This window comes from Coprinopsis cinerea (genome assembly GCF_000182895.1).
Source record: "Coprinopsis cinerea okayama7#130 chromosome 4 map unlocalized cont3.4, whole genome shotgun sequence".
Taxonomy (NCBI): domain Eukaryota; kingdom Fungi; phylum Basidiomycota; class Agaricomycetes; order Agaricales; family Psathyrellaceae; genus Coprinopsis; species Coprinopsis cinerea.
In genome coordinates, this window is record NW_003307541.1 from 2,289,397 (window position 1) to 2,304,104 (window position 14,708).

General features: G+C 50.8%; 5 protein-coding genes across 5 annotated transcripts; 4 read left to right on the top strand and 1 right to left on the bottom strand.

Moving 5' to 3' along the window:
- Window positions 1-411: 411 nt before the first annotated feature.
- CC1G_14429 (hypothetical protein) lies at window positions 412-811 on the top strand (the record flags this gene model as incomplete). Its single annotated transcript, XM_002911386.1, has 2 exons — window positions 412-591; window positions 695-811. The coding sequence occupies 2 exons, from the start codon at window positions 412-414 to the stop codon at window positions 809-811; spliced, it is 297 nt and encodes a 98-aa protein (XP_002911432.1).
- A 1,561-nt stretch (window positions 812-2,372) lies between these two features.
- On the top strand, window positions 2,373-4,841 carry CC1G_07060 (hypothetical protein; the record flags this gene model as incomplete). The annotated part of the gene is made up of 8 exons (XM_001836361.2): window positions 2,373-2,593; window positions 2,653-2,674; window positions 2,728-2,826; window positions 2,887-3,193; window positions 3,251-3,576; window positions 3,629-4,015; window positions 4,065-4,485; window positions 4,534-4,841. Exons 1-8 carry the CDS (start codon window positions 2,397-2,399, stop codon window positions 4,839-4,841), a joined length of 2,067 nt encoding a protein of 688 aa, XP_001836413.2. The 5' UTR covers window positions 2,373-2,396.
- Window positions 4,842-6,639: 1,798 nt separating this feature from the next.
- CC1G_07061 (hypothetical protein) lies at window positions 6,640-7,254 on the top strand (the record flags this gene model as incomplete). Its single annotated transcript, XM_001836362.2, has 2 exons — window positions 6,640-6,876; window positions 7,231-7,254. The coding sequence occupies 2 exons, from the start codon at window positions 6,640-6,642 to the stop codon at window positions 7,252-7,254; spliced, it is 261 nt and encodes an 86-aa protein (XP_001836414.2).
- A 2,110-nt stretch (window positions 7,255-9,364) lies between these two features.
- Window positions 9,365-12,979, bottom strand: CC1G_07062 (vacuolar transporter chaperone 4; the record flags this gene model as incomplete). Its single annotated transcript, XM_001836363.2, has 14 exons — window positions 9,365-9,646; window positions 9,785-10,503; window positions 10,556-10,626; window positions 10,680-10,787; window positions 10,839-11,040; window positions 11,101-11,335; window positions 11,388-11,506; window positions 11,566-11,604; window positions 11,661-11,721; window positions 11,774-11,977; window positions 12,036-12,359; window positions 12,663-12,728; window positions 12,787-12,852; window positions 12,923-12,979. 14 exons carry the CDS (start codon window positions 12,977-12,979, stop codon window positions 9,365-9,367), a joined length of 2,553 nt encoding a protein of 850 aa, XP_001836415.2.
- Window positions 12,980-13,093: 114 nt separating this feature from the next.
- On the top strand, window positions 13,094-14,618 carry CC1G_07063 (Gtr1/RagA G protein Gtr2; the record flags this gene model as incomplete). Its single annotated transcript, XM_001836364.2, has 7 exons — window positions 13,094-13,209; window positions 13,263-13,364; window positions 13,439-13,547; window positions 13,613-13,739; window positions 13,798-13,991; window positions 14,041-14,183; window positions 14,237-14,618. The coding sequence occupies 7 exons, from the start codon at window positions 13,094-13,096 to the stop codon at window positions 14,616-14,618; spliced, it is 1,173 nt and encodes a 390-aa protein (XP_001836416.2).
- Between the last annotated feature and the right edge of the window lie 90 nt (window positions 14,619-14,708).

Below are 14,708 nucleotides of genomic sequence, written 5' to 3' on the forward strand. Positions count from 1 at the left end.
TTAATTTTGTGGCGCATCCGAACTTGCTAAACCGCGAGTCATATGTTGCCTTCCATCTTCCACACCATAGGTTAATTCTATGGCCATCATCGTAGATTGATCAAGGTGAAACGACCAACCGACGGGAGCATTTGAGGCCTAGGTCTAACCGCTTCCCAATACAGTTATCGGTTCTCCTCGCTATCCCTGGCTTGGTTCCACCACTTATGTTTCCAATAAATCAGCATCTTTTCAACTTTCTTTAGTACTTCTCTGCTCTCCAATTTCTCCATTTTCCTTTCTACTTGGTTAATCTGTCCGCATGTACCGTATCGTTCAAACACCAAAAATGTCACCACATTCCCACTTTTGCCAACTGTGCTCCCGCGCCTCCCGCCGACTGCTCTGGCGTCTCAGTTCGATTGATGAGAAATGTCCGGAGGCCAGCGGATTGAGGACGAGAGGGGAAATATGCTCCAACCCGAGGTCCACGTCAAAAGCCTCGATGATGACTCCATAATAATTGCCTGGACTCGCATTCATGACTGTGGGGTGCAATCTCTCAGAGTGTTTCAAAATTCACCAATCTCAATGGAAAAGTTCCGGATAAGGGTACGTCGGACTTTAGGCATGAAATCGAGAAGAACATGCAAGTGGGGGAGAATAGGATGAAGCCACGGTCAGAAGTCTAATGTATTAAGGTACGTACACACAGAAATACAAGGACAAGTACACCCTTGTCCTTGGCGAATTCAATTCGAATTGTCACATTTACGCGTCTCGTGGAATGGGGGGGCTCGTGGGGTCGAAGGGAGGACTTCTGCTTATTTGACAGCAAATAACAACGTCACCCTCGAGACGTTAGCGAGTCAGTGTGATTCATTACTAGGCCTCGAGGATGTATCTACGCAGTGCCTACGAGTGCACACCTTTGCTACAGTGTCCACCACCGCATTGACGAAGACAATGCAATTCGGAGAATATTCGACCAGAAACACGCAACAATGCATTGTTTCATCGTTACGCGATAAGCACGCCTCGTGTCCAAATGCTAACATATGCGCAAATCCAATGGGGTGCATCGCACTGCCATGATCCCTGGGGCCTGCTTCTAGGTGCCGACATCACATCATAGACCTCTGAGCTCTGGTGATCCACAACCCCGTTATCTTCGAATTCTGGGGAGGCGGACGCGAATTGGGAGACTGCCCCACGGCGGACCGTTGTAGAACCTCAGATTGGCTTCGTCCACTGGCTGTGTCAACCGTTCAACAGCATCTGGTCATCAGATACGCCTATGTGCGATGACCACATTGCCACTATGTGCTCCAGTCCAAATATGACTTCGAAAAGAAGCTTTCTGCCAAACCCTGGCCAAACCCACAGGGGTACACCTTCATCGTCGGACTCGGAGGACTTTTGTCGTCTTTAATGCGGAGGACGACCACCGCTGTTGAAACTCGTCTGGTAGCCACTTCTCCTTGTCGACACAATCAAGAAGGAAGGTGCAGAGAGATCAAACATGCCGAAAAAGATTTGAGGCGGTTGGGTGCGATTAGCACTGAATTGGCAAACTGAATGGGGTCAACTTTCCGCTTGAGAGGCACCTCTAAGAATAACTCACTGACTTGCCTGTTTTAATCTTTCTTTTTGTGTCGATCTTAGGCACCAAGTCAACAGTGACCCCCCCAAAACACATAATCGGCCCCAGAACACCATCAAAGATGCAGTGTCATCCTGCATATGGGAACAAAAGGCGGAATGGAAACAGAAGGCTGGTTCCTCCCAGCCAAAGGCAATGCGAGAGGGTCGTGAATTTAGGTAAGCGACGGCGTACCTTCGAACCCTGTAGTCGCGTCAGTGCGAGCCACCCCGTCTACAGCAAAGAAAGACATACGCGACTAACGAGGAACATTGCAACGAGTCAAGTGGTCATGCGGGATGTGGTCCCTCGCCGGAGGGGAATTTCGACCGTGCCTATCGCTTTGCGAACTCCGATGAGCGAGGAATTAGCGTAAGTAGCACAGCACGAATTCAGAAAGGCGTTATTGACCGAGCTGTCCAGACAAATCTGCCGATCAGCTACCGGAGATGCCATCCCACTCAGGTCAACCCATGTTGCGTGTGTTGCCGTTTTGCCTATCTTTTTCTGACTTCCTTGGAAACACTCCCATCAAAGCTGTCTGTTTTCTCTGCCCCGTTTTAGTTCTCCGCTCCAGCTCCTTCCAAGTCGGTCTGTTGTTGAGATTTGCCCGATTTTCCTGTCATCGGACCCTTTTCCTAATCACTCAATAACTCGACCGCACGCTTGCTCCGACCAAATCGACGTTCCCAATTTCTTTTAAAGTGTCCTTTGCCTGATCACCTCTGGTCACCTACACGGCCCAATATTTCGTCGGCCCTCATCAGCCTCTAATATGGCGTACCATTCCTACCCTTCACCTGACGACAGTCAGTCACCCTCTTCATCGGCAAATGTGTCTCCAGAAACGCATACCCTTCCCCTTGACTTCCTCCCATCAGGAGAAGACACCGACCAGAGTGCTCACAGCACCCCCGCGCGCACAACCGTAAACCTCCCTCGAGCTCAGAACGCTGGCAAAGGTGGATGCTGGTAGGTCCCACCATTGTTGCTTGCTCGGTTCTAGCTTGATAACGCGCCATCAATCCTAGGACGTGCCGCGTTCGACGGAAGGTTGGTGAACACATCACGTCCTCCAGACCACATTCTGACCGCCCTCCTTTCAGAAATGCGATGAACAGCGAGAAGGCGACTCCTGCAAAACGTGTCGACGGCTGACGATTAAATGTCTGGGTTGGGGCGCAAAGCGGCCCGACTGGATGCGCGTGAGTACCACTGTGGCTTCTAACGTGACATACGGGCTCACCTCACCTCATTTTTCACAGGACAAGAAGAACGTCGATGCGTATAAGGCCAGTATCAAGGCCCAGCTATCGCGAGCTGGCCTCATCCGAGGTCAACCACGGCACAACCCCATGCAGTCGCCCAACCAACGATCCCACCCCCGCCATTCTACCTCTTCAACGAGATCCTCCGCCTCATCACGCACATCTGAGCCCGTTTCCGTACCACCCACACCACCCACACCACCTCCCGTCAATATTAGCAATCTCGACTTTCCAGGCTTCAACCAATTCCCTGATGTCCCCTTTCCCCAAAACGAGAGTGGACTGATGGCCGGCATGTCCAATGGTGCGCACATATTGAACTTCCATCAGGGCTGTGTGATACTTACTCATCGCGTGCCAGCATCTTCTAACGGTTTTGATCAATTGGGAAATGCCTACAACGATATTAACTTGAATGCATTTGACCCATCACTTGTATACCCTTACTCACCCGCCTCCATGTCGTCTGGTTCTTCTCCCTACATGGTTGACCCCCTCCTTGACCCCTCCTTCTCGTTGTTCCCCTCCGATGTCATGTCATACCCCGAGCAATCGTCCCTGCAGTCCTATGGGATGTCGCACAGCTCGAGCCCCATGTATAACGACCTGATGATGCACTACTTCAACGTAGTGTCCAAGATTCAGTTCACCTTCGCTGGCAACCAGGTCTCTGGGATGACATATAACGTAAGTGTCGTTGTTGGAACAAATGAAAATGTTTCACTTACCCTACGCCCAGGTTGTATACCAGGATACCCGAGGTGCTCCTGCATATGCCATCTACGCTCTTGCAGATCTGCACCAAACGCAAATGCGGATCTCGCAGGGCTTGGAAGCCCCACAAAGCAACCAGGCCTCGACAGCCAACTATCTGTACCAGGAGGCCTTGTTTAAGCTGAAGTCTAACCGCGACAACGGCAACGGCTGGGGGGAGAGCGACGCCATCGCTGCACTCCACCTGATCAGCTATTCGCACTTATCTGGTGGCAGCGCGGATTGGCAAGAGCCCTTCGATATCCTTTGCTCGTGGCTGTTGCAGTCCAACCTCTCCGTCGCAGGTCCTAACAGCAAAGCCATCTACCAATCATTGACCGGACCATCCCAACTCTTGGTCAGGATGATCATGGTTCGTAGTCTTGCTCAACCCCTGGGGTGAAGGCTGATGAATTTGATAGTGGCTCGACATCTTCTCTAGCTTGTCGCTGAACAGAGTCCCCAAGTTCCTCAACCTCTGGAAATCGCTGTTGGACCCTCAGCAAGGCTGCCCCCAATTATTGGACATGGCATCACTCACCGGCTGCTCTGAGGATACCCTCCTCGCCATTGCAGAGATCTCCCAGCTTGCAAACTGGAAGTCGATGCAGATTCGCAACGGGACGTTGAGCTACCCAGAGCTTGTCACCCGGGGCAAGAAAATCGAAGAGAACATTCGACGGTATCAGTCAATACATGCCGAGATGTCTCGTAACTTCGGCCCCGTCGAGCAGCTTCATGAAGGCGATACACCTTCGCAGGCTCATCAAGCGGCATGCGTGTCACTTTTCCAGGAAGCTTCCCTCCTCTATTTGCACACCATTCTCAGCAACTCCAGCCCTGGTGAGCCAAAATCCCTTCCCTCGTCAATGATGCTAGACTAATCAATAGATTTGCCAGGGGTTCCTGAAATCGCAGGATCGGTCGACGAGATAGTGAGACAACTCGGTCTCCTACCTTCGTCGAACCTGGATCGCGCTCTCGTGTATCCGATCTGTCTGGCGGGCTGCATGACCAATGACTCTACGAAAAGGGATTATTTGAAGGGCCGGCTGCAGGGCTTGAACGAGACTTACGGAAATCTGCTGCAGACGAGACTGCTGATGGAGACTCTGTGGCAACGACGCGATGTTGGTGGTGGAACGCCTGATTTGCGAGAGATCATTCAAGAGCAAAGCATCTCATTATTGCTCATCTAAAAACTTTCGACCTTCTACTGCATGACGCTTCTTTTCCATGATCAGTTTGACTATGATATGACATGGCGATGTAATTTACTTACCCCTTCATCTTGTTTACATGCAACATCTGTACTAAAAACTGCAACCACATGTATTTAATTAGCATAGTAGCACCCTGATACCAATAGGATACCATTTCAACTCACCTTCCTATTACACGACGTGCTAGAGCCGCGCGCGATTGGCAGGAAAAACACTGGCGTTGACAAGGAGCTGCCCATAGTACCCCAGCAATACAGGGTGCTGGCCATGTCACATTCCGGTGAGCACTATGGACTATCCAGAGAGATACGGCCTGAAAGCACATAGATTTCGAAGCGCCTCGAAACTGAGTGCGTGAACCAAATCAGGTCCAACTGAGGTTCGAGCTCACATTCGAGTCGGTTAACACGGTCCCAGTGGCGAGCGAGTCCTAGTCTAAGACTGAGCGTTTGTCGGTGGTGTCAGTTGGCCAGCGTTGGCAAACAGTTGTGCGGGCAAGTCAGAGCAAAGTGCAAAGAGCATGATGGTTAAAAGGAAAGACAGCCCCATGGGCGCTGGTTCCGAATGAAAAAGCCGGTGAACCGGGAAAGACTTTGCTCACATGACCTTCTGAATAAAGAAATATTTACTCCTAATTGCCACGGGCGCAGTCGATGTTCGCCCAATGTCTCCCATTTTGGCCGACACCCAGCGCCCAAAGGACGCCCAAATATAAATATGGGTGATAAAAGCCTAAACCCTGTTCCCCACGACACCTTCCCTTGTACACGAGCACCCACCGCCCAAGTGAATCGGTCAGTATGTGCCATTAGCCTATTCAGAATCCACTGCAATGACCGTTCTCGCAGGTTTTCATAGATAAACACCACTGTATGCGATGGAGCTGGCGCCTGGTTCGAGATAAAAGGGCTGCCATTGGATGATATTCGGTTTATGATTGTCATGGGCCAGAGTCACGGCCATCGTATGATGCTGGGCGCTTGGTGGTGAGTCGTAAATATACGCAGTGTTAAATTTCCTCCTTGTTTTCGGCACAGCTTTCCTTGCCACCTGTCTCTTGTTTCTTGCTTGTGCCTCCTTAGAGCTTTGAGTCAATTCAAGCAAGATTCAAGGGCGAGGCCCTCGAACAGTCCCGGAAAACATAGGCAGATTAGGTATGACTCTGTCAGCCTATTATTTAAACTGTGCTAATGACAGATGTACACGGAATCGCCAAACATCATACTACTCCGGTGGCTCAGTGCAGTATTCCACATCGTCCTGTTGTTCTATTTCGACGAACGACGTCCTCGTGGTCCAAGGTTCGATTTTCACCCCGGATCTTTCAACTCTCATTTCAGTGGAGAAGAATCGGCCTGAGGCATCGGCTTCACTCCCGTTGCAAGCACTCGGCCTCGACAATCCCGCTTATCCACCTACGCTCTTCGTGAACGTCCTGAGCCCGCGGCTCAGTTCCCCCTAGATGGAGGAAGCATTGCCAGGCCAGAATGGAACTGCAATCGTCTCACCTTTCAGGACTCATTTATGATTCTCCTCCCCACACGCCTCCACGACCCTAGGCCAGACTCTGCCGCCTTACAGCCGTTTGCATTAGTCTTTGCGCGAGCGATGTCACAGAATCCAATTGATGGCGTGTCGGAAAACTCCATATGGCAGCCCAAGTCGTGCTCGACGCTCCGTTTTGACCGTCGTTCAGGCTTCGGTATGAGATGTTTGCCTCATCCTCGTACCCTTACCATCTCTGCTTGTGCTTCCAATGGTATGAAACAGCGAAATGTCCCTTTCACACCAACAATTCGTAAAATTGGCCATGTATTCGAGGAAGAACCTGGTTGGAACCTGGCAGGTGGGAACCCCACGGAGTTTTCCGACACGCCATCAATTGGATTCTTGCGACATCGCTCGCGCAAAGACTAATGCAAACGGCTGTAACGCCGACGAAGGCCTGAACCTAGCGAACCTTGAGGATGTCAAATTGGGGCCATCCTCTTTCCGCTCCCAGGGAATTAGGGTCAGTGAGAGGGATTGGACAAACTTGGCCTGGAACCCTGCACAAACCCTGGCACATCCAGATTCGTGTTGACATTCGTTCCTTGGAACGCGGACCCACTGTCATGGATATGTTTAGCTCACCCTCGGAAGATATGTCAGCTATGCCGACATCTGTTGGTACACATCGGCCAAGGCAATTGCTCGCTAGTCCTTCTCTGAGGAACTTCTGGTGGTCTTGCGCGTCTCTTGGTTTCTTGGTATGGAGTGGGAGAGTCGTGCTTCGCTGGAACTGTGGGCTTTCTTGGTCCCGCTGCTTACCACTCCCATTCGAGCCGACTTTCTTCTCATTTCCATGGGACTATGTTTCTGATAGTGCCATTTCTATGACACGGATTGATGCTCTTTTTCTAATCCCGACCTCAATTCCCCAACCAGCTCCGTTCTTTCAGCTTTCTATTTCGAGTCCACCAGGTGGCCTCTCGCTGGATCTGGAGTGGACCGCGCCCCGGGGCTTCACATCCCAAATCAGCGCAATTCAAAGCTGCACTTAAATATGTGTACCAGGCGGCTCTAAATTGTGACTCTTGATCACGGAGAACCTGGCATCATGGTGCCTCTCTCAATTACTATTAGCACTGTCTAAGTGTCTTGATTTTCGATGTCCAACTATGATCTAGAGGTCCTTCGCCTGAGGTGGCGGCGACTCGCGTTTCTCCGAGATATCAAGAAGGTGATCTATAATGACGGGATGAGGGTGTTTCATCATATACAGTATGTACGTGATTTATGGTAAAGAGGTCCACCTCCCCATTAGAAGTTCAGAATCAATCTCCAATTTCGCTTACGAATAGGAATAGGGGAAAGGGCTGAGAGCGAGTTTAGTCTAGCGGCTATCGGGGTCGCTGGTGATCTGAGTTTGTCTGGACAGTGTGGTGTTTGTCGAACATCGCGACTCGGAGGCGCTCCCGGGCCAGTGTGATCTACTGAGCAAAGCGAACGTTAGCACCGTGTCTGTTTTGAATCCCTTCATAATTCTTTCGGGGGAACCACGAGGGCGACTCAGTAGATTATGGAGATCTGGGGCGTTTTTATCTCTCGCTCGCTCGAGTTGTTACTTTACTAAGGGTTAACGTTAAAGTAACCCAGACCGTAAACGGCTCAGGCTCTACGGAACCACCTCAATGAGCCACATGAACTTAGTGACAACACATACGCGGTAGGTATTCTACGCTGATTTCCGGGATTGAAGTGTTTATGGTATGTTTCTCGATTACCCTCAGGCCTCAGTGCTCCTCGCAACTAATTGTACTCTCTCGGAGGTTGAGAGTCGAGACGATCCAGATTGCGCTCCATCGGAATGGACAGATTACCACACCCTTTCACAAAAAGAAGGAAACACGGAACACACCCATTCAACCATCCATCTTCCTTCCTCTCAACGACGACAAGGCGTAGTTGACAAGTTACACAAACACCCTCAAGGTTCCTCAAGTTTCGCATGTCGCGCTCGCACGAAGCCCGGTCTGGGAAAAGGAGGCTCTTTCAGACTTGCTATTGAATTAGAACAACAACAAATTCCCCGAGCCCTCCATGCCCGAAGAATATTTCGTTGTCGCCTAGTGCCTCCACTTACAGGTTCCAGCATCAACTTCGAAACCCAAGCACACCAATTGGGATGCCAATCGATTCTGTGTATAATCCACTCTTCTTGACTTCGTAGCTTTATGTGATTGATGTCAGAATGCAGGTTGGGTCCATCTGGGCGGTGGCTTCTCCTGTGTCGCTTAGTAGACCCGCGGTGCAAGAAAGCAGTTAGTGGGTCCCTGGAATGACGGAGGTCGAGAAATTCAGAAGAGCAGTGCTTCATTTCCTGAGTTGCATCAAGATCTGAGAAGACAGGAGCTTCTCCACATCGTCTCCGCCACCGTGTAGTTTACCACGCAAATCCAGATGGCCATCTCTTCCGTGATTCATACCGTGAATAACGGTGGGTCAAGAATCTAGGATACGTCTTAGCACCTATTCTTCCGACGGGCCAAGGACGGAGGTGAGGAGCACCGATTTGAACGTTGGCAAGAATCCATACTGCAACGAGGAGGGTCAACGTTTTGATCAGGGCTGTCGCAACTTGGCCGACCAAAAGCAGGTTCCATCTTGGCTCTGGTTACTCACTGAGGAACAGCTGATATGTATTTCATGTCTAAACGTTCTCATGGAGGGGGTAGCTCGATAAGTTCCATTGGATAGCTCGCGGCTCGCCATATGTGTCGAAATATAGATAGGGGCATGTGTCCGATAGAAAGTGCATAGATAGTCCGTGATGCAGTAGCGTCTAGCTAGCATCAATAAGGAGGGGAAGGTAGCTGTCCCAACAAATGTCTACCCCGAAAGATGTTTCTGGAGATGAAAGAAAAATAACCAAACTGGGCACACTCCTTGCCCTCCAATTCCGCCAACGCCTCAGTTCCAACGTCCAGCACGGCCAGGCAACGGGTTCAAATCCCCGTTTACATCTGAGACCAACGCAAACCAATGTTGGTTGCCAACGCCAAAAAGAAGACAAGACACAACACCGTTGGACCATACTTGTCATAGTAGAGGCCTGACGCACTTCGCTCCCTCAGCCGGTAGGATCGATACAAGAAGATACCCGCGGAATAGGCGATAGCGAGTAGCGCGCAGAATGTGAAGAACGCGGCACTGATCAAACCCCGAGTGTCCGAAGCTGGGATAAAGTTAAGTAGCGTTGTTGCGATGGTGCCAATGAATACCGCGTTGTTAAGCCATTTCTGTAAAAACAAGGAACACGCAGTCAGTAAAGGATTCATAAAAGGTGCCAACGGGAAAGGGAACAGTTAGGGGTCCGTGGCAAAAGACGCGTAACTGACGGTCCACACCGCAAACAACTCGAAGAAAAGCGTGCTCACCAAAAAGGTTCGCTCCGCTGCGAAATAAACCTTGGGCTCTATGCGAACCGGCACCGCGATCTTCTTTCCAGAAGGAGCACGCCAGTTGCGCTCAACAATGCGGTCATCCACTGGTGTCGACGGTCCTCCTAAAGCAGACTCCTCTTCGACCTCGTCAAACCGCCTTTCTTCCCCATTACCATTATAGGTAGCTTTGTCCTTGGACGCCTTGTCTAACTTGTCCTTCAAGGTCTCATCGAAGGCTGACGAAGGTGCAAGTGGTGTGATGGCAAAGGATTTATCCTTGACTTTGTTCGACAACGTGGATCGCTCACGACGATGTCTTGGACGTCTATGTGAGCCCTGCTCCGATCCGCTGTCATCCGCCAGGGCTGGTGACTGGGGAACTGTAGACTGCTTGCCCTTGTCCTCCTTGCTCACGCCCTTGGCTTCTTCCTCTTCCCGGCGCTCTTTGAGCATTGCCTCTCGATATGCGATGGCCGCCTTGACCTCCGCACCGCTCAGACCGGTTCGTTGCCCTTCGTCGCGTGCAGGTGCGAGGGAACCGTCGTATTCGTCATCCTCACCCTCAGACAAAGGCTCCGTATAGGATTGCACTTCCGGGGAGTGGGAGCCCGTCGATCCATGTCGAGAACCGCTGCCGCGAGATGAGCCGATATTCGAGGGTCGTTCGATAACGCTCAAGTAGCCGGTGTCAGGCTTCAAGATATCGGTGTCCACTGAGGCATAATGAGGTGACCTGGTGGAACGAGAAGAGAAGTTGGAACGCACTTTGGGGGAGCCAGAAAGGCACGAGATCCACTCGGTTGGGAAGCAGTGTGGAGCAACCATGAATGAATTTACTGTCCTTTCTCTCAGTACAAGTGCATGAAGAAAAGTGGAATAGATAGAGTACCTGAACTTGGGAACAGCTTCGACCAAGTGCGACTGAACGAGGTCTTGGATCCAATCGGGAGGTTGCTGGCCAAGTTGCGTCTGCAACTTGACTTCAAGGACACCATATCTATCAATATTTCAGGAAAATGAAACGGAAGGGGATGGGCTCCATACGCACTTGAAAATTTCCTTATCCTCCGGGAGTACTTGGTCGAAGGGAAAGTCGATTCCAATGTCGGTGCGACGCCAGTTATCTCCAGCCCGAACACGACCATCCCAGTTGTCTTCTCGGATCAAAGTGAGCTCGGTGTCCAGTGAGATACGAACACGCGCATCTCCCGGAAGTTGGAAAGCAGTTCGATTGTAGAAGGAACGCATAACTAAATGGTAATTGGATGGGAATTAAGCGATGCACTGTAAAGTAATGTGGCGATACATACCTGGTACAAGTTTCTTCGTCAATACCGCATATTGAACTTCGCTAGCAAGCTGAATCATGGAGTCGACCTCTTGCTGGGTTTTCTTGCCCTTCTTGACAAGCTCTTGGAAGTCTTCATCGACCGTATACTCTCCTCGTAGGAATGGGTTGACCAGGTGTTCCTTCAGAGGGAAACGGGCCTTGACAGACTTTTCGCCGGTCCAGTCTTCTCGATGGGTCTTGCGCTCAACAAAGATCTGGACGAATGTATTTAGAGTAGTTGTGGAAGCCATCGGACGGGTCTCTCACCTGTTTGTTATCCACGTCCCCGTACCATCTTAGTCGAATGGCTTCAGCACCTTCAGTCTTCTCCAACCTTCCAAGGTAGAGTTCGAGGTCCTCGTTGTCGAAGTAAATTGAAGTAATAGCTACCCAAGGGACTTGTGGTCAATATCATAAACGCTAGGAATGTTTGGATGGACCTCACCGGAGTCCTTTGGTTCATATTCCTTGTCTGGATTGAATACTGTATGGGGTCGTCAGCCTCAGGGAAACAAACGGAGTTTAAAATGGTTCGCGAACCTAGAACAGGCAAGTGTCTCAAGATGGCAAGTTTCAAGGGAACAAGATTATCAGGGTGAACCTAGAATAGATGTGAAAATCGGATGAACACGGAGGCGAAAGCTAGAGCATACCCAGTACTTGGTCGTTTGTCGAACAAATGCGCTTTGGCTACCGCCGGCACTGGAATCACCCTGGACAGGATTGCCACGGGTTCTCACTAAGTCATAAAGCTTCGAGAGTTTGACAATGAGAGCATCCCAATTGTACTTGTAGAATGGCTTTTTCTCCAAATGCTCTTGGATGAACTCGGTCTTGAGGTGCCATTTGGTTTGTTTCTGCAGAGGCAAAACCAGTTAAAGGGACGTAATAAATGGGATTCATTGCGTCACTCACATCATGCTTCTTGAGGATCTTCATGAAGCCAGTGATGTTGAGCTTGGTGTAGAGGGCCAAATCGTGTACGTCCGCAACGAGTATTGCAACTTCCTCTTCAAGATGATGGAAACGGTCTTCGAGTGCGTCATAAGATTCATCCGAGTCGTTCCCTTCATCGTCGGACAGATCGTCATCTGAGCCTCCGTCTTGGGCATACTCGTCATGGTCGACCTGCTGACTCTCTGGATCAGCGCGTTGCCGTCTCTGTTCTTCTCGCTCTTCGGCAACCAGCCGCTTCACGTCTTTCTCGGCTTCGCGAATTCGGCGAGACAGCTCTGACGTCTGTGATGGGGCTAAAGTCAGTCCTACGCAATCGAGGAACTATTGTCGGGAAAAGAAGGAAAGCTTGTGCAGTCGCCCCACAACTAAGCGAAAGGTGGAAGACGACGCGAAAGAGTGGCGGGGAAAATAGACACCATTACGTGCCTTGTCTTTCTGAAAGTCATGAATCTTGTCCAGTTCGGCCGTTAGCATGGCCTTGAACTCCCGCTCATCCTCTTCTGTCCAGGCATGGGCTGTCGTCCGAACCTGGTAGCTTTTGAATTAGCGCCAAACAATGCAAAGTCGCAAGGAAACCGTACAAACCTTGAGTACCCGCTTCAGGTGGTTATAGTCAAGGTAATAAGGACGCCATTCGCTGTACATGTCCTCCTGTTTCGAATTACTGGTCACACGAGCACACGAATTGGGGTCGAGAGGGGCGTCTTACGCTGATTTTTGTTCCAAACTTCATGGTGACGACGAGGGAAATATGGGTAACGACAAGAGAGGGGAACTAGAGAGAAACATTTGGTGAGTTCTGGTTTTGACATGGGATCCCGCTGGACGAACGTGCGTCGCCTTACCTGACGAGCGTTAACTGGGAGAACTGATAGAGCCGACCGCGGGAAAGCTGAGATCATTGGTAGACTCGTTCACGTGCGCGGCAATTGCCTTGTGATCGAAGCCCTGTTGACGGGACACCTGCTATCACTGGCAAGCGACGCCGACTGTCCTCTCCCCGTGGCTTCAGGGCGATGGCTGCCCTATCTTCGACATCCAGCGCCACCAATAACCAACAACCAACGAACGGTCACCCAAATCCCAAAACCAATGTCGCAAGGACAAAGATTCTGTTGCTGGGTCTGCGAAGGTGCGTCGACTAGCTTCGTTGTGGCCGCCTTATTGACTCGGGCGGGTGTATAGAGCGGGGAAGACATCCATCCTCGAAGTTCTCTTCAAAGACCTTCCTGCAAAACAGTCATTTTATCTGGAAACAACGATGCGCATCATGACACACAAAGTCGAGTACGTTCCGTGTCCTTTCCAACTCGCGTTGTCACCACGAAACTCAAGGCGCTTGCTCTCGATTGGCGCTTCAGTACAGTCATTCCACTGGAAATTTGGGATACACCAGCCAATGTCACCGTCGATACCCTGGGGGCACCACTGTCGGACTTTGCAACGATCATCTTCGTCATTGACATCCGGGTATGTCTTCTCGAGCGCGTCCAAGTTCCGCGACAATTTGAACTGAGGTCATTCCGTTCCGCCAGGATCTGTACAATCAACCAATATCCAAGTTGGTAGATTTCATCGTCGCAGCCAACAAAGAGAACCCCAATATCCACATCGAAGTCTTTGTTCACAAAGCAGAAAAGTTGCAGGAGGACGACAAGATTGGTAGGGCTTCTCGGAATCTGCCTTCTGACAGTGGCGTCTTAACTTTCTGCCCCCGCAGAGAACTACCGCCAGATCAACGAGAGAGTGCTTGACAGACTTATCGACATAAACCCCGACTATGAACACCTTCCAATTAACTTTTACCTTACCTCTGTTTACGACCACTCCCTCCATGAATCGTTCTCCAAAGTGCTTCAAAGTCTGGTCGACTCTTTGCCGTACCTAGAAGATCTCCTCAACGTTTTCTGTGCTGTTCGTTGTCCGCAACTTTCCCTCATTCAGTAACTAATCTCCCCAACAGAACTCCCAATCACCCAAGGCTTTCCTCTTCGACGTGAGATCACGGCTGTATGTCGCAACAGACGCATCCCCAGTGGATTCGGCTACACACAACCTCTGCTGCGACTACCTCCAAATGCTGAATTCGTTCGGTCCGCTATATCGGTGGGTTCTAGAATCCATTGTCTTGCTTCCCTGAGTTGACCCTGGCCCCATAGCTCCATCACTTCAGGCTCGGTTCGGCAGCGTCCCCCACCTCAGACCCCACCTCCTACCGCTTCCTCCAGTTCCTCCTTGGCTGCCGGCTCTGTCTCTTCGTCACCGCCTGCTGCAACCCCCATAACACCTGTCGTTCACCCTGCCAGTCGGAAACATCCAAAGGAACTCTTCTACCCGAGTGCGGCGACGACCCTCCATCCGGCTACTCCGGGAACGACTCTGACCTACCATCTCATTACGCGCAACCTTGCACTACTGGCCGTTCTGCCGACTAACGTGTATGAGAAACGGCGGGGGCTGCTGGAGTACAACATCGTATTTTTCCGAGAAGGTATTCAAGAGATCTGTGATGTGGAGGAAGAGGCGCGAGAAGGCGGATAACGGCTGTTCGGTGTTCCTGATCCAGGCAACCCCAACCCAAGGAATTGAATCCTTCCGCCGACCGTCGCGTCGGTTGTACCATACAACTGT